A 19,136-nucleotide genomic window follows, 5' to 3' on the forward strand; every position below is an offset into this window, starting at 1 on the left:
TGAGCTGCTGAGAGTCACCATGAGATCCCTGTAGTAATAAATCACAATTAGTGCCGTCTCAGGCTTGTGTGTGTCATGCTCCAGCAATGATACGTTAACTTTTGGCACAAAAGTCGTCACATTACAGTGTGACAGGCAAAACCCTTCAGCCAATCAGGGGAGAGAAAGAATAAGCAAACAAGAATCCGAATGAGAGTCAATATCATGCTACAGTGGCATGCAAAAGTTTGGGCACCCTTACTGAAAATAGTTAAGTGAGCAGAAGATGAACTGATCACCAAAAGGCATAAAGGTAAAGACGACATTTCTTTTCAGCGTTTTTTCCCCAAGATTTGCGTATTATTTTTGTTTTGTACAATTGGAGAGTGAAAAAAGAAAAGGAGCACCATGCGAAAGTTTGGGCACCCCAATACATTTGAGTTCTCAGGTAACTTTTACCAAGGTTCCAAACCTTAATAAGCTTATTGAGCTGTGGCTTGTTCAAATTCTTCGTTAGGAAAGGTCAGATGATGCAGATTTCAAAGCTATAGGCCTATAAATTCTCTGACTCCTCAAACTTGTCCCGAAAATCAACAGCCATGGGCTCCTCTAAGCAACTCCCTCGCATTCTGAATAATAAAATAATTGACGCTCACAAAGCAGGAGAAGGCTACAAGAACGTAGCAAAGTGTTTTCAGGTAGCCGTTTCCTCAGATTGTGATGTTATTAAGAAATGGCAGTTAACAGAAACGGTAGAGATCAAGGTGAGGTCTGGAAGATGAAGAAAACTTTCTGAAAGAACTGCTCGTTGGATTGCTAGAAAGGCAAATAAAAACCCCTGTTTGACTGCAAAAGACCTTCAGAAAGATTTAGCAGACCCTGGAGTGGTGGTGCACTGTTCTACTATGCAGCAACACCTGAACAAATATGACCTTCATGGAAGAGTCATCAGAAGAAAACCGTTCCTGCGTCCGAGCCACAAAATTCAGCGTCTGAATTTGTAAATGAACATCTAAATAAGCCTGATGCATTTTGGAAACAAGTCCTGTGGACTGATGAAATCAAAATAGAACTTTTTGGCCACAATGTGCAAAAGGTATGTTTGGAGAAAAAAGGGTGTCAAATTCCAGGAAAATAACACCTCTCCAACTCTGAAGCATGGGTGAGGATCGATCATGCTTTGGGGTTGTGTTGCAGCCAGTGGCACAGGGCACATTTCATCGGTCGAGGGAAGCATGGATTCGAATAAATACCAGCAAATTCTGGAAGCAAACATCACACCATCTGTAAAAAAGTTGAAGGGTCCGACAATAAGACTATGATCCAAAACACACCTCAAAATCTACAATGGAATACCTCAAGAGGCCCAAGCTGAAGGTTTTGCCCTGGCCCTCACAGTCCCCTGACCTAAACATCATTGAAAATCTGTGGATAGATCTCAAAAGAGCAGTGCATGCAAGACAGCCCAAGAAACTTGTAGAACTGGAAGCCTTTTGCAAAGACGAATGTGTGAAAATCCCCCAGGTAAGAACTGAAAGATTATTAGCTGGCTACAAAAAGTGTTTACAAGCTGTCATACTTGCCAAAGGGGGTGTTACTAGGTACTAACCATGCAGGGTGCCCAAACTTTTGTTTCGGGCCCTTTTCCTTTGTCATTTAGAAAATGTAAAAGATGAAAATAAAAAATTGTTTTTGCTTAAAATATTAAAGGAATGAGTCATCTTTAACTTTATGCCTTTTGGAAATCAATCATTTCATCTTCAACTTGCTTAACTGTTCACAGGAACAGCAATTTTGACCAGGGGTGCCCAAACTTTTGCATACCACTGTATAACAGATTTGACTTTGCATCATTACCCAGTTGTAAATCTTATTTAGCGACAGAACTCACGATGGTCAGGTGCTGTTGTTCATCTCCTCTGTATTTTTGTATGTAAAGTTCATTTTACACCATTATCAGACAGAATCATGTTGTTATCTCTTCACGCTGGTGTGTGTAATTATTGCTTCATGCTTTAGCTATCATGCTAAGACTATCCTGCTTGTGTGTAAGGTTTTTAAAAGGCTTCAGAATAAAAAAAACAAATTACTGAAAGCTTATAGAATTGCCTACAATATACAAAACCACAAAACGGATAATAAAAAAAAAAAAAAAACAATGTAAGTGTGACGGTTTTGTTCTCTGTGCTGTATTTTAGATTGTGGGCGAGTTTGTGTACATTAGCGCTGGTTATGTACGAAGCTATCTCCAACACCGAAGAGTTCGGTGAGATGGCAGTAGAGCAACTGAGATGTTCTGCTCTTTTACCTGCTGCTCAGTGACCTTGACCTTAAAGGAACAGTCCACCGTACTTCCATAATGAAATATGCTCTTATCTGAATTGAGACGAGCTGCTCCGTACCTCTCCGAGCTTTGCGCGACCTCCCAGTCAGTCAGACGCAGTCAGACGCGCTGTCACTCCTGTTAGCAATGTAGCTAGGCTCAGCATGGCCAATGGTATTTTTTGGGGCTGTAGTTAGATGCGACCAAACTCTTCCGCGTTTTTCCTGTTTACATAGGTTTATATGAGCAGTGATATGAAACAAGTTCGGTTACACAAATTGAAACGTGGCGATTTTCTATGCTATGGAAAGTCCGCACTATAATGACAGGCGTACTAACACCTTCTGCGCGCTTCGGCAGCGCATTGATATCTGAGCTCCGTATCAATGCGCTGTCGAAGCGCGCAGAAGGTGTTAGTACGCCTGTCATTATACTGCGCACTTTCCATAGCATAGAAAATCGCCACGTTTCAATTTGTGTAACCGAACTTGTTTCATATCACTGCTCATATAAACCTATGTAAACAGGAAAAACGCGGAAGAGTTTGGTCGCATCTAACTACAGCCCCAAAAAATACCATTGGCCATGCTGAGCCTAGCTACATTGCTAACAGGAGTGACAGCGCGTCTGACTGACTGGGAGGTCACGCAAAGCTCGGAGAGGTACGGAGCAGCTCGTCTCGATTCAGATAAGAGCATATTTCATTATGGAAGTACGGTGGACTGTTCCTTTAAAGAAAGTGTCTCGGGTGCGTCAGCTGCTGTAACTGTGTAAACATGTGGACTAGTATTTTATTCTAAAAGCCAAACGGACATATAGTCGCTGGAGGTCTGACCTGCAGAGCACTGTTGATCTTCAGGTTGAGCTCTTTGAGCTGCTGGTCAGGGAGAGAGGGGCTGTGGGAGCAGAAGAGCTGCTGCACCTGAAAACCAGCCAGACAGCCGTCACGCCCTCGCTCTCGTAGACACGCCGTTGCCTGAAGAGCGCACACACCATTATTCCGTTATTACCGGATTCTGATAATGTCAAATGTGAGTGCTTTCATTACTCGCAAAAAAGTCACGTTTTTAGTTTAGTACTCAGTGCTAGAAAAACCACGTGATGCGATATCCTTTCTGAACAACTGTTTTGTCCCCCCCCCCCAACTTTTACTCAATAAAACTTAAAAAGAAGAAGAAAAAAAAAATCAAGACCTCACAACTTGGACAAGTAATATAACTATAATAAAACTTATTTAAAAAAAAAAAACAACACAACATTGTCGCTCGTAGTTCAGTTTAATCTCCGCATCCAGGGAGTGCACTACATGCCTCGACTACCCGCTCGAAATCCAATAACGCCCAATGACATTTCTAATGAAATACCGAGTGAAACAGATGACCTCACATTCCAGGCATGTCAGCTATGGGCTACACTTCACCAGCTCTCCGAAAGGGCACAAGAACTCCACGAGGCTCATTTAAAATCAGAAAGAAAAAAAAAAAAAACTCCTTCCTTCTGACACGACAACAGCTTGTCAAAGTTCAACCTAGAAGTGGCTGTTCTTCATATCTGTATCTGAAGTGACGAGCTAATTTTATATTGTTAATTTATCCTACTGGAAAAATGCCGTTGTTGCATTCACTGGCAAATCCAAAACCAGAATGATAGTTTTATCATCAACTTCTAGACTATCTGGTACGTCAGTTGCCCTTTTGCAAGCACTGTGACTTGGCGGGGGATATGATGACACTGACTTTTTGCACTTGGCGTTTTACTGAAAATTTCCTTCGCACCATCAGGTGAATTCTGAGTTGTTGTTTTTTTTTAAATCCGAATCTGCACCAATCTGCACTCAGGAATCAGGGAGGGCGAGACAACTGCTGGTCATGCTGCATTACGGGGCAGCTGAAGAGACGAGGAAAGCGCTATCTACCCTCTTCTGCATACATGAGCTTACAGATGTACACGATTGGGCTTGTGTCACTGTGATTGACGGGGGCTATAATTAACGTAATCCCTCCTACCCACACAAGGTCAATTTTGCCCTCGTCGTCCTGAAGTTTTAATATTAAACTAGGTTTGGGATGACTGATGATTGTATCATGAATCTATCGGGATGGTTATCAACTTGGACGTGTCAGGAAACGTGGTGCTTCCGGCTTTAAGAACCACAAAAATAAGTTGTGTTGTATCTTAAGCAGATTATTCAAAAAAAAAAAAAAAAACACCCCATGAATGTCTTCAGTTGCAAATGATAAATGGAGATTAAAATTGAGAAAATAAAACGATGTCTTATCAGGGCCGTTTCAAAATCCGTGTGCATGTGTAAGCACGCCATCTTTGAATGAGCTTCGTTACAACTAATAATTTACTATATGCTAATGCTAGCGGCTGACTTGTAACCAGCTTCCGGTATTTTTTTTTTTTTTTCCATGTACGTCATGTACATTGTAATGATGTCAATGTACATGACACACCCCCTCCAAAATCACAGTGATAGGATGATGGTATACCGTACACGATTTCACAAACCTCCCCTTAAACATTTTCTCTTTACATCTAAGCACATGTTTAACATTAACACAAGAAACTACGGACTTTAGCATTAAGCGATACTGTAACGTTAAGAAAGTAACCTGTGGCTTAAAGTGCATATCACGGGTAAATTCAGGAGCAAGATCAATGTAAATCTCCTATTTTGTATTAAACTTTGGTCAAATATGTGTCACATTTTTTGCAATTTTTTTTACCTTGCGCAATACCAGAAAAATTCAGTTGAAATCCAGCCATTTGAGGCGAATTGGTCTGCCTCTGAAAAAACTAGGCATCTGGATTTCCCGGCAAATGTTGATTTTCGTGACGTCGCGTGCGGAACGCCTCCTTCTGAATCTTACGTCAGCGCTGGTTTGCTTATGAGAAAACGACCTGGTGGTTTTCTGCACATTTCTCCAACGTTATCATATTATCTTTAGCCGCTTTATCCTGTTCTACAGGGTCGCAGGCAAGCTGGAGCCTATCCCAGCTGACTACGGGCGAAAGGCGGGGTACACCCTGGACAAGTCGCCAGGTCATCACAGGGCTGACACATAGACACAGACAGCCATTCACACCTACGGTCAATTTAGAGTCACCAGTTAACCTAACCTGCATGTCTTTGGACTGTGGGGGAAACCGGAGCACCCGGAGGAAACCCACGCGGACACGGGGAGAACATGCAAACTCCGCACAGAAAGGCCCTCGCCGGCCCCGGGGCTCGAACCCGGACCTTCTTGCTGTGAGGCGACAGCGCTAACCACTACACCACCGTGCCGCCCACGTTACCATGTAATTATTAAAATGGTTAACAGATGTATCGTAGGAGGGTGTAGCAACACCAATCTTGATGGGATTAGTACTCATCGGTTTCCAAAAGACCGGACAATGAGAGAAATGGGAGCGCTTCGTGCGAGGCACCCGGAAAAACCGGCTACATGCTACAGCATTATTTGCGGTGCTCACTTCACAAGGCCCGACGACTTTGAGAACTATTTGCAGTGGGAAATGGGCTTCGCGAGGCAACTTGATCTGAAAAAAGACGCAGTTCCATGTGTCAGAATGCCCAAAGCAACACCGTCTCCATCTGTGTCAGAGTCATCAAAGGAGCCAGCCGTGTTCGTCTGCCCTGACAGAAGGCGAAGTGCCGCATCCACTGAGGCCTTCGAAGCCGAGGACCAAGCAGAGCCGAGAAAAAGACCAATTCACAAGTTGACTTGCCAGGGTAAGAAATAATTCTGACATCTCATTATATTCTTCATCCAAAGGTGAAGTAACATTGCGCTCAGGTGACAATTCCATATTTCAATGCAAAATCGCTAGCTGCTAAACTTGGTCTGCACTGAAACCGAGCAAGCTCGCGCAGCCTGCTGGCGCTTCCGCAGGTAACGTCACGAATCTGGCTCCAGACTCCCTTGGGATTCTTCCAGACGCGTTTTGTTATTTTATTTTTTTTCTGCTGTAGACAGATGGCCTTGTGCAAAATTATGGAAGCAATTTTGTGCCAAAATGTTCATACAATACTTCTGAAATATCAAATGAAAACGACAAATCAAAATACAAAAAAAAAAAGTCAATTTTTTTAGACTGGCAAACAAATTATTCGTGTAATCGTGCAAAATATCAGTCTATTACTCTTCAGAAACCTTTTATTTTTGTTCCACGTCTTTCTCAGTTTTGTTTGACGTAATTTATTTCGGTTGCGATTCCAGCTTTCTCGTTTGCGCTCCCTGACTTTGCTTGCAGTTTTGGCACAAACTTCCCGTGTGGGTGGGCTGTCCAGGAATGCATTCCCATTGGCTAACTTGTGTTTGACTGACAGCTACGCTCAGCCATTCCCTACTCGGATTCTGGCGGACTGTTTGCCGAGTGACCGATCCATTGACGGTAAACAAGGATGGAGTGGACTTCAGTGGCGACTATGATATTGAATTAATTCAACAAAGTGTAAATTCAATATCACAGTCGCCACTCAAGTCCACTCCATCCTTGTTTACTGTCAATGGATCGGTCACTCGTCAAACAGTCCGCCAGAATCCGAGTAGGGAATGGCTGAGCGTAGCTGTCAGTCAAACACAAGTTAGCCAATGGGAATGCATTCCTGGACAGCCCACCCACACGGGAAGTTTGTGCCAAAACTGCAAGCAAAAAGTCAGGGAGCGCAAACGAGAAAGCTGGAATCGCAACCAAAATAAATTACGTCAAACAAAACTGAGAAAGACGCGGAACAAAAATAAAAGGTTTCTGAAGAGTAATAGACTGATATTCTACATGATTACACGAATAATTTGTTTGCCAGTCTAAAAAAAAATTGACTTTTTGTTCTTTTTTTTTGTATTTTGATTTGTCGTTTTCGTTTGATATTTCAAAAGTATTGTATGAACATTTTGGCACAAAATTGATTCCATACAAAATTACCCTTCTGGATGAGTGTGTAAAGGGACATACTTTTTCATATTAAAAAAACAAAAACAAATTTGGTCCAGGATATGCACTTTAACGTGTAAATATTAACTAAACGATGACTCTCTCTATTAACTAATGATAACTCTATCCACATCTGTGAACAAGTCGACAACAATCCTGACTCTTGACACTTCTGGTCTTGGTGAATTTATCACTAACAAATGTTAATTCAGATGAAAAACAAACACAGCGGAGGACATTTCAGCGCGGCTGTACCCGATTATCGGCCTTTCATGCACGTTTAGTGCTTTCAGATGAGAATCAATGTGTTATGTAAGATTTTCAGCAGTGTTCAAGTGTGCTGTAACTGAAAGCGTATGCACGACACACCTCTGCCGCCCCTTTCCACGAGCGTGCCGCCTCATCCAGCTCGCTGAGCGCTCCGGGCTGACTGCGAGCCCCTGTGCAGCGCTCCTGCACCTGCGCCAGCGCCTCCGCCAGGCACGACTGCGCTACCGGCTGCACTTTCTGCAGAGCCTGAGACAGGAACTGGAAATGAACTTGCATCACAGTCAGAAAACAGCGGCCCAGGACCTGAGGGAAGAAAAGAGCACCAGGTGAAGATGACAAAAAAAACCGCCACAGCTCTGTGTTTCAGGTTCTGCGCTTAGCAACTACAAGGGTGTGAGATTAAATCCCAAAAGGACCGGGAGAGAGTCACTGTAGCTACTGAGCTCTATTTATGGATCAGATCAAACGCCGAACAAAACATAGGCACCTTCCAAAATAAACGTTTTGACATTAAGGCTAAGTATGGAGTGCTTAAAATAAATAAGTGTTTATATTTTTATCTGGTCCTCTAGAGAATCATTAAATGCTAAACATAACTGTGTAGGTGTATAATCATCCTTCAAGATCCCTGCTTTCTTCCCGTTCCCAACACACCGCAGCGATTAACGGAGTGTGGAGAACACCTTTTACCTGGCTCAGGTGCACTGAGAGCAAAAATGCGGAAAGGCTGGGGTACTCGAGTAACTTTTATAATCTATAAAGACTATCAGATTATGAAAAGGCTGAGAATTACATACTGATTTGTGTCTCTCTTTATAGTGGCTGAAATGATTATCCACTGTCTGTTTTTCTGATTTACGTTGCCAGAGCCAAACAAAATGACATATACCCTGTCCACACTAGGGATTTTGTACCGATACGATACTATTTTCGTACCGCAACACCTGTCCACATGTGACCTTCGTAAACGCGACCGCCATTTTGGACATGAAGAAATAACGGTTTATGGCGCAGACCCTTTCGGTTCTCGCTCATCGAGCTGCTACAATGACTGCTTAGACTGCAACAATAATACCTAACACACATTTAAGTATCCGTCGTAAAGACGTGAAACTCGTTGAGTGACGAGTGTGTTCATTGATAAGCTAACACACTCTAAAAGCAGACGTACCATCACACTGCCCTGGCGCTGTGTACAGTTTACCTTCTATGGTTTGTGCACTCACTATTTGCCATTACTTTCTCCAACCCAGTGTTCGAACTATGCTGATATTTTTTTTGGGGGGGGGTCCCTTTTTTTCCCTTGGGGGGTGCTTGCGCTCGTCTCAGAGCGCGGATCTCCAAACACATGAGAAGCCTCTCTTACGCACATATCACGCGGACTCCACACATGCATCGCGTCTGAAGTCATAACTCATCAGGGGAAATCGTGTCCGCATTGGCATGTTCAAAAAACAACCTCGCGTCAACAATGATGCCACACGCAAGAACAAAAAAAACAGTCAGGCTACTCAACACATCTGATCCACAGCAGCACCAAAGCATCACTGGAAATCAGGTCAACAACCAATCTTCCATTTCAACACGCGTCAACAAACACATGGCACCACAAACATGAACGAATCGGTCAGGCTACCGATTCCAAACCCACAGCAGACGAATAATTAAATGCATCTTACCTTAAAGCAGAATCGACCACAAAGGAAGTGTGTTGGCACTGTTGGCACACTTCCTTTCTACTAGTTTGTGTCCCCAACCTGGCAGCAGCAGTCGTTGTCATATCGGTTTATTTTATCTTTGATGTAAACACAACACTTCGGATATGCAAATGCTTCCCGTTACACACGATTGCTATGTCAATAAACATCATTTTGCCAATATTTTAGAGACCATCCATCTTCTCCGTCGGTCAGCATCTGTCGGGATCCGATAAAATGATAAATCTTGCCTTGTGTGTTGATGGTTACTACATCCAGGTGCACAACAATATAATGGCATGATGGAAGTCTTGCTGAAAGTAAAAACTTTCTTTGATGGCTATATTCCTTTCGATGCTTCGCCGTCGTTCCTCGTTGTTGGCTGCGGTAGACTACTGATAGTTCATGTTCAAAATGGCGGCCGCGTTTGTCGTGACGTTACATGAAAAGGGTCTATACCGGTACTGTAGCGGTACGAAACCCATAACTGTATGGGTTTCGTACCGGTACAGTAGCGCTTCGCTGTAGTGTGGACAGATGAAGCGGCTCTGTATCGATACAAATATAATGCGCATGCGCAAACTCACACACCTCAATCGATGTCTTCGCTGAATAGTGAAGAACGGAGATTCGTTTTCTTTGTTTCTTTCTCAACTGCCTCGTACGTTTTATACGATTCGACTGAATAAACGACCACCAGAAATACAGACTGTACACTGACAACAAAAAGCACACACACGTTGTTTCATCCGCCATATTCTCGGAAGGAAGTTACTCGGTAACCACGGAAACATTTCGCGCACGCGCATTTCAACTACCGTGAAAGAAAACCGCAAACCTTTCTCGCTAGTGTGGACAGATGCACTAAACTGTACCGGTATACTTTGTATCGATACAGTTATACCACTATCGTACCGGTATATGTGTGAACACAGCTTTATAGATATCGTATCAGCGCTACATCACACACACTTGGGTAAATTCAGCCAAGAGTAAAGTCTGTATAGAATAAAATACTCTGCAATAGTGCACATCCAGTTCACATATAACATTCGTAAAAATACCGCAAATATAAACGTTAAAAGGGCCATGTGATGTCTACAGAAAGTGTACCGGATGAGAGTCTAAGAGACCACTAATAACCGTTATATGAGCCGTAATATTTTGCATTACAGGTAATCGTACTCCTGCCACAATTCATTTGTCCTCCAATATGAAAACTTCTGGCTCATGTACGCAGACACACACTTGAGCTTGTGCCTCATTACCGGCTAAATTAAATCAGACGAGCTAACCCAACACCCTCTCAACTTGGCTTCTTTAATTCAACGTGTCGTAATTTTGGCTTTAGACACCTGATAGCTCTAGTGGGAGAATCAGACAAACAACCACAAGACCACATAAAGCAGGTCTTTGATATGAAGGAGGAAGAAATGTGTTTAGGAATTACCCATGTTCTCATTTAGATGCATATCATGTGATATGGGGATTTTTTTTTTTTTTTTAATTTCAGGCAGAGGGATGAATGTCTGCTTACTCTTCTCATCACCTCCTTGACTTGGCAGATACACCAGCATACATGAGCACAGGGACAAATTTAATTACCCAGTAATTGTCCTCCCTTCAGGGTCACGTCTTGATGGATTTAATTACGAGGATATAGTTTCAGGAATCTTTTTACTTCCTAATACAGACCAGGGACCACGTTCAGACTACGAAACCAAGTTGACCCATTGGACCCCTGGAAGCTTCTTTGTGCTGCCAAGACCTTGTTTTGTCTGCATGGAAACCTAAAGGACTAAACTAGAACGTGATCATGAATATAACTAGCAAGCAAGCAAACACTGATGTAGTAGACCGTATCTGTCTCGTTTTCTTCGCGGATGCACTGTCCGTTTACATTAAAACGCCTGGAAACGCCGGGAAACGGGAATCCGCCAGGGTCCACGTATTCAATCCAGATCGTGTCTGGTCCGGTGCTGTGTAAACATTGAGAATACGCGGATACGCTGTGCTGAGCTCTAGCTGGCGTCCTCATTGGACAACGTCACTGTGACATCCACCTTCCTGATTCGCTGGCGTTGGTCATGTGACGCGACTGCTGAAAAACGGCCCGGACTTCCGCCTTGTATCACCTTTCATTAAAGAGTATAAAAGTATGAAAAAACTGCAAATACTGATGCAAATACTGCCCATTGTGTAGTTATGATTGTCTTTAGGCTTGCCATCCTTCCACTTGCAAGTGGTAAGTGATATGCACTGAGATCACACACACAGCGGCTCAGTCCCGAATCACTGCTCGTGCGCTTCACTCGCGCGCTCTGTGAGCTGCACAGGGCCGGAGTGCGCACCCTCCAGAGGGCACTCGCTGTTCAGGGCGGAGTGATTTGGAGCGCAGGATGCCTGCGGAGCCGAGCGTATCCGTGTATTGGCGTTGCTATGTGCACGCGAATCGTGTATTGGCGTTGCTATGTGCACGCTAATCGTTTTAAAAACGTTAATCTGATGATCCGCTGATACGGTCTAATGTAAACCCCACCTAAGGGGAACTTCCAAAGAAAACGTTGCCACTTTCCCTCCTTCCCGGAGTAAAAATATGACTTTTATTGTGACCAGGAGGATGAAAGAAGAAATTTCAGAGCTTAACAGCTGAGAGTTTTTATTCTCCATCTTCTCAAAATAACTAAAAAAAAAAAACAAAAAAACACTCAAACGTCACTGAGCAGCTGTATGCACTTGAAGGAGAGCACTAACTGTCTGAGAACCTGCTGCTCCTAAACTATACTCTGAATACTAACGGCGCTTTGGTTCCTTTACGCAGATGCTCAGGCACAAGATCTTCTGCCTTAATAGGGAATCTCTCGTTCCCTGCCATTCATCTGGACGTGAAGGCCAAGGCCAGAGCGCAAACCACTACAACGGAGACACACGGTACACGAAACAAGCCTCGATTTGGCCTGCTGTAGTGTGGATTGCCTGACCCATCATCCTGCTTCCAAACATCTCAGATTTCCTCTATAATTGACTCCAGTCTTCCAATGCCATCCAACACACTACAAGCAACGTGTGGAGAATGCAATGCTAAGTGCTTCACAAGTATAAATACAGACAGACCAAAACACACGGGGACTTTACTTTTTCACCATGCGGTGTGAAAGAGAAGGAAGGGGGAAGACGACAGGACGCTGCGTCCCGTCTTCACCGAGCGAAGCTGGGCTGTTTTTTTCCTTCCCACAGGTGCATGCCAAAAATACCTACAAGCTGAGCTGTAAAAAACAGAAATATGTGCCCCCCATCCCCCTTGTAGCAACAGAGAGGAAAGGCAAGGCTGCACTAGTTTCAGTTGTACACAGACAACCCTGACCCCAAGAACGGAGCTCAAATAATGAAACCAGACTGGCTTCATTCAGAGCCTGGAAAATCGAGTGCGTTTCAGAGGAAAGGTCAATAATGAACTCCGTGACGAGCACAAACGAACCGTTCTACACCAAAAGAAGGAAGCCATGCCACTGGTTGAGGAAAACTAAACTGATGTGTACTGAAAGCTTTGAAACATTTGACCTTTAGTTGACTAGATGGTAAAAAATAGTACATTTAAATTGCAGACGCAGGCAAAGGTTACGCCACCTACACTGAAACTGCCAGGGGAAGTTATGGCCTAATAGTTAGAGAAGCAGCTTTTGGACCAAAAGGTCAACAGGTCGATTCCACTGGATCAGCAGGAATGCCTGAATGGCCTTGAGCAAGGCACCTAACCCCCCCCCCCCCCCCCAAATGCACAAGTCTGCTAAATGTCTAATATTATGTGATGTGATGTAATGCAATGCCAGGCAAAGGCCATGCCCCCTACCCTGAAAACACTGCCGGGCAAAGGCCACACCTCCTTCACTGGAAGTGATGAGACGCCTGTCAGGGAGCGCATGAGCAACACAATTTCTAAAGGCCTGGGCACCCGAAACATATTTTGTAGCCAGGCTAATTGTGTGGGGTTTTTTTTTTGGTAGGTTGAACAACCAGATCTCATCTCATCTCATTATCTGTAGCCGCTTTATCCTGTTCTACAGGGTCGCAGGCAAGCTGGAGCCTATCCCAGCTGACTACGGGCGAAAGGCGGGGTACACCCTGGACAAGTCGCCAGGTCATCACAGGGCTGACAGACACAGACAACCATTCACACTTGCGGTCAATTTAGAGTCACCGGTTAACCTAACCTGCATGTCTTTGGACTGTGGGGGAAACCGGAGCACCCGGAGGAAACCCACGTGGACATGGGGAGAACATGCAAACTCCGCACAGAAAGGCCCTCGCCGGCCACGGGGCTCGAACCCGGACCTTCTTGCTGTGAGGCGACAGCGCTAACCACTACACCACCGTGCCGCCCCCTGAACAACCAGATAAAGAAAGAAAAACCTCCAACATTGACTTCACCAATAGGTTTTCCTTTGCTGTGTTTAAACTGAATGTGACGCGCCTCGACGCTGTAACCATTGAGCTTTCTGAATCCCACTGCCTCTTGCACTACACACATCAGGATTTCCAGGGTGGATTAAGCAGCTTGCAGATCTGCTCCGTTTGTGAAAAACCTTCCAAATCTGCTGAAAAGGCCATGACTGAGACGTTCTACACAAAAGCCCATCAACATGGGAAAGTCTTTGAAGGAGGGAAAAATCCCAGCTAGAAGACGACACCTTACACCCAGGCAAGCTGGGTGTTATATCCTTCCTATTTGTTCTTCCCTGCAGATAATAGCAGTGTTTAATTTAGACAAAAGCAGTATCGGGTATCCTAGGGGAGGTGGGGAAAACCCGGCATCTGATCCTGCCAAGAGTATGGCAGCTTTAGCGCAATCCAATACCTCAATCCCCACAGAGAACAGGCTTCCCTCGGAGCAAAAACAACGAAAACAAGACACCCAGAAATGCTACGCTGCGTACAGTCCGTGCTGTGTGCGTGCTGGTTCTGCCTGTCCGGAATTCTGTTTCCTGTGGTTAGCTCCTAAGCACAGCAGACAGCAGGCTAATAAACCATGACATTTTCATGCATATTTGGCAGCTGAGTCGCACAAAGCAGACAGCGACTCGGATTTAAAAATGCCACAATGCAATTTGTTTTCCATGCATCCTGAATTTCCCCGGCAAAACAGGAGACTCAAGAGAACTTGCACTGCATTCCAGTGTTCTCTGAACACACGATCATAGATCAACTTTAAAGCGAGGACAAAATCAACAGCAGAAATATTTTAATGGAGAAAATGTGAGTCGTCAGTCTTCTTTAAAAGAGGTTTCAGGGACGCAAAACCACATTTGACTTCAATATGCAGGATATTAAAACATTCCTTTAAATAGTGCTTTGCTGTAATACAAATATAATGCACACCTAGACCAATCAGATTCAAGCATGCTACGTCTCCACTGATGTGATGGCATAAGAATAAGAGTGCGCCGAGAGCACAATATCCCCTGCTGGCAACTAGGCTGTAACTCTGGTAAAATGCAACTGAACTGAATGAAATTGCAATATGCGCATTATGGACACGTAACAAAGAATCCTGCCAAGTTTCATGAAATTCCTCCAAAAATTGAGAGAGGAGTTGATTTCAGAAGGCGAGTACCCTTCTCAGGACAGATGGATGGACATCGCCACGACATAATCCCTCTTCGGGCCTTTCAGCCAGCGGGGGACAAAAACTTGGTCAAATTACATGAAATTCCTCCAAAAATTGAAGGAAGTTGATTTCAGAAAGCGAGCACACCTTGATGAAATTGCCGAAGTACAAGTTTGTTAATAATCGAGGGTATAACTCTGGTAAAATTTGCCCAAATTAAACGAAACTTCAATATGCGTATAACAAAGCCTTTTGCCAAGTTTGGTGAAATTCCTCCACAAATTGTGTGAGGAGTTGATTTCAGAAGAACGTCCACCCTCATGAAATTGTCCAAGTTATTTAATCAAGCCTCAAAACCCTGGTCAAATTTTCACAAACGAAATTAAATCACAACATGCGTATTACCGTCATATAACAAGGCCTTTTACCGAGCTTCGAGAAATTCCTCCAAAAATTGAGAGAGGAGTTGACGTCAGAAGGCGAGCACACCTTCATGAAATTGTGTAAGTACAAGGTTGTTAAAACCAAGGGCTGTAACTCTGGTAAAATGCGACCGAATTGAACAAAATTACAATACGCATACTAATGATATATAACAATACCTTTTGCTAAGTTTCATGAAATTCCTCCAACAATTGAAAGAGGAGTTGATTTCAGAAGGAAAACACAAAGTATAACTTTGTTAATCAAGGGTTGTAATTCTGGTAAAATGTGACCCAATCTACCGAAATCACTATCTATCTATCTATCTATCTATCTATCTATCTATCTATCTATCTATCTATCTATCTATCTATCTAAAAATTAGTGCTGTCAAGCGATTAAAATATTTAATCGCGATTAATGTCGCGACTGTCATAATTAACTTGCGATTAATCGCAATTTAATCGCACATTTTTGTCCCATGAAAAACCATTGTAATTCTCTTATCAGCATAAAAAAGTGAATGGGCTTGCTTTGTACCAATGTGTTTTTTTTAAATTGCAGAGCATAACACGTCTTGTCACAGCCACTGACATCCATAACTTCCATATTAGATGAGAAAACCAAGGGATGAAAAATAAAGTGCATATCATTGTGAAAATAAAAAAATGTTTTATTTTACTCTTCATTAGTTTCTTTTGAAGAGAAGTATTTGCCATAAAAGAAGAAAAAAACAGATAAAAATAAAAACATTCATCATACGTTCAAAAACGTTCATCATAGTGTGGCACTGTATTCTCTAATTCTTGCTGCTTATAACTCTACACCCCCCCGGTGGAGATGAGCTGGGAAACTGAACACTGAAGGAACAGTATTGAAAAGTATTTTTCCAGTCTCACCTGTGAAAGGTAATCCCATGTGATCTCGTTTGGACGGTAAACCTGTTGGTACAGTTAAACGCAGCACATGAATGAGGCATCTTTATTCTCGGCTACTGTCTAGACGCTATACCAGAGACGGTTGAAGAATCTCCACTTTGCCCCATCCGATATGGCGGCGAGGATGTTTATGCCTTTCTCCATCACTCACACGTACTCTTATTGAAGCAGCGCGCGACAAGCCTCAACAGGAACTACGGGTGACTCGCAGGGCCAAATTAGAATTTGCATTAACGGCACTATTTTTTTAAAATTGCGTTAAATTGAGATCGCGTTAACTTTGACAGCACTAATATATATATATATATATATATATATATATATATATATATATATATATATATATATATATATATATAGAGAGAGAGAGAGAGAGAGAGAGAGAGATTCCACGCTTATGGGTACTGAAATGGGGACATGAACTTATTCACCAAAAACCATTTCTTTTTTTACCATCAGGTCACAAAACATGTAATCTTTAATGAATGATATGTTAAAATATAACTTTAATTTTCTGAGATGTAATAAAAACATTTATATGCCAAAGTCAAGCCTATGAGTTCCAAAATGATGTCTGTTCCATTACTTCTGTTACGATTGTCCATCTCGCGTCTGTTACAAATTAATTACAATCTAGCTATATACCATGTTAATCTTATTGAAAGAATGTGTATGTTTATTCTACTACACATGTTTATTAATTATATTTGCTAAAATATCACCTTCCTATGTTTCAAAAAGTAATTCTACATTGTTAAAATTGAGAATATATATGTCCACAACACTTCTGTTACGTTCTGACTTTGGCATATAAATATGTTTTTATTACATCTCAGAAAATTAAAGTTATCTTTTAACATATCATTCATTAAAGATTACATGTTTTGTGACCTGATGGTAAAAAAAGAAATGGTTTTAGCTGAATTTTTAAAAATAAGTTCATGTCCCCATTTCAGTACCCATAAGCGTGGAATCACTCATATATATATATAGTGCTGTCAAAGTTAACGCGATAACGCGATCTCAATTTAACGCGATTAAAAAAAAAAAAAAAAAAAATAGTGCCGTTAACGCAAATTCTAATTTGGCCCTGCGAGTCACCCGTAGTTCCTGTTGAGGCTTGTCGCGCGCTGCTTCAATAAGAGTACGTGTGAGTGATGGAGAAAGGCATAAACATCCTCGCCGCCATATCGGATGGGGCAAAGTGGAGATTCTTCAACCGTCTCTGGTATAGCGTCTAGACAGTAGCCGAGAATAAAGATGCCTCATTCATGTGCTGCGTTTAACTGTACCAACAGGTTTACCGTCCAAACGAGATCACATGGGATTACCTTTCACAGGTGAGACTGGAAAAATACTTTTCAATACTGTTCCTTCAGTCTTCAGTTTCCCAGCTCATCTCCACCGGGGAGGTGTAGAGTTATAAGCAGTGAGAATTAGATAATACAGTGCCACACTATGATGAACGTTTTTGAACGTATGATGAATGTTTTTATTTTTATCTGTTTTTTTTCTTCTTTTATGGCAAATACTTCTCTTCAAAAGAAACTAATGAAGAGTAAAATAAAACATTTTTTTATTTTCACAGTGATATGCACTTTATTTTTCATCCCTTGGTTTTCTCATCTAATATGGAAGTTATGGATGTCAGGGGCTGTGACAAGACGTGTTATGCTCTGCAATTAAAAAAAAAAAAACCAAACAAACATTGGTACAAAGCAAGCCCATTCACTTTTTTATGCTGATAAGAGAATTACAATGGTTTTTCATGGGACAAAAATGTGCGATTAAATTGCGATTAATCGCGAGTTAACTATGACAGTCGCGACATTAATCGCGATTAAATATTTTAAATCGCTTGACAGCACTAATATTTTATATATGTGTGTGTGTGTGTGTGTGTGTGTGTGTGTATTACTGACATATAACAAAGAATCCTGCCAAGTTTCGTGAAATTCCTCCAAAAATTGTGAGAGGAGTTGATTTCAGAAGGTGATTTCTAGGACGGATGGAGGGAAATCGCTACGACAATCCCCCCTCGGGCCTTTCGGCCAGCGGGGGATAATTAGTATACACTCGGAAGTATATTTGGTGCTATAATAATGTTGAGTGAATTATAGGACTTAAGCTACATCCTAATAGCAGTTATAGGAAGGGAAATGGCATGAGATGTGTTCACGGTGAGCTAGCATACACTAGCAAACTTTTACACTTTCTCCAGTTGCACAAAGCAACTCCAACATTAGCAGTCAAAAAAAAAAACCTTGGGGGGGGGGGGGGGGGGGGGGGGGGAGCACGTCTATCTGATTTGATTACATAATTTCCAAAATTCACAAACAAAGTTAAATAATTTTCTAGTTTCCAGTGAGAAATCTACATTTAAACTTCAGCAGGAAGCGAAGAAGTGCTGAGGTCTCGCTGGCTCTGAGGCGGCTCTTGCTCCTCACCACAAGATGACCTGCTTTACGGATTGTGGCGTGCGGCCTTCCTGCTCTGGGCACAACCACATCCACATAGGCATGGTCCTCCTTCAATCATAAAAGACCGTTTTAAACTCATTCAAGCTGACGAGCTAAACTTCGCTCGATCCGACTCTGGGAAAACACGAGCACGGCTAACCTCAGGAACGACCGGCAAGACGAAGGAGAGATTACTGTTGCCTGAGAGAGGGGAAAATAGACTGCGCCGCTGAAATATTTTGGACAAGCGACAGGAAGAATTCCTTTATAAGGCACTCAAACTGAATTTCCATTAAGTCAGACCGAAGCCTGTTTAGGAAAGTGTTTTGATCTCAAAAAAGAACTAAATTAGAAAAAAAACAAACACCGAGCTTGTCCCTTTCTTGACACCAGACTAAGACCTCACACCCTCGTGCCACTCTGGAATCTACTTATTCACTAACTGATTAAAGCTTCTAGAAAACGCAGTCTAAAATTCACGCCAGAAATCTTTCTAAAGCT

General features: G+C 42.6%; 1 protein-coding gene across 4 annotated transcripts in view; it reads right to left on the reverse strand.

The window, feature by feature from the left end:
• LOC132888128 (granule associated Rac and RHOG effector protein 1-like) overlaps positions 1–19,136 on the reverse strand; it is a 140,108-nt gene that overhangs the window by 40,860 nt on the left and 80,112 nt on the right. For all 4 annotated transcript variants that reach the window (XM_060924142.1, XM_060924143.1, XM_060924144.1 and 1 more), the window contains exons 3-4: positions 7,613–7,816; positions 3,138–3,278 (exon numbers count right to left, since the gene is read on the reverse strand). In XM_060924142.1, the coding sequence (XP_060780125.1) occupies positions 3,138–3,278; positions 7,613–7,816 (345 nt within the window). The remainder of the gene's footprint in view (positions 1–3,137; positions 3,279–7,612; positions 7,817–19,136) is intronic.

This window comes from Neoarius graeffei, chromosome 6, assembly GCF_027579695.1.
Source record: "Neoarius graeffei isolate fNeoGra1 chromosome 6, fNeoGra1.pri, whole genome shotgun sequence".
Classification (NCBI taxonomy): domain Eukaryota; kingdom Metazoa; phylum Chordata; class Actinopteri; order Siluriformes; family Ariidae; genus Neoarius; species Neoarius graeffei.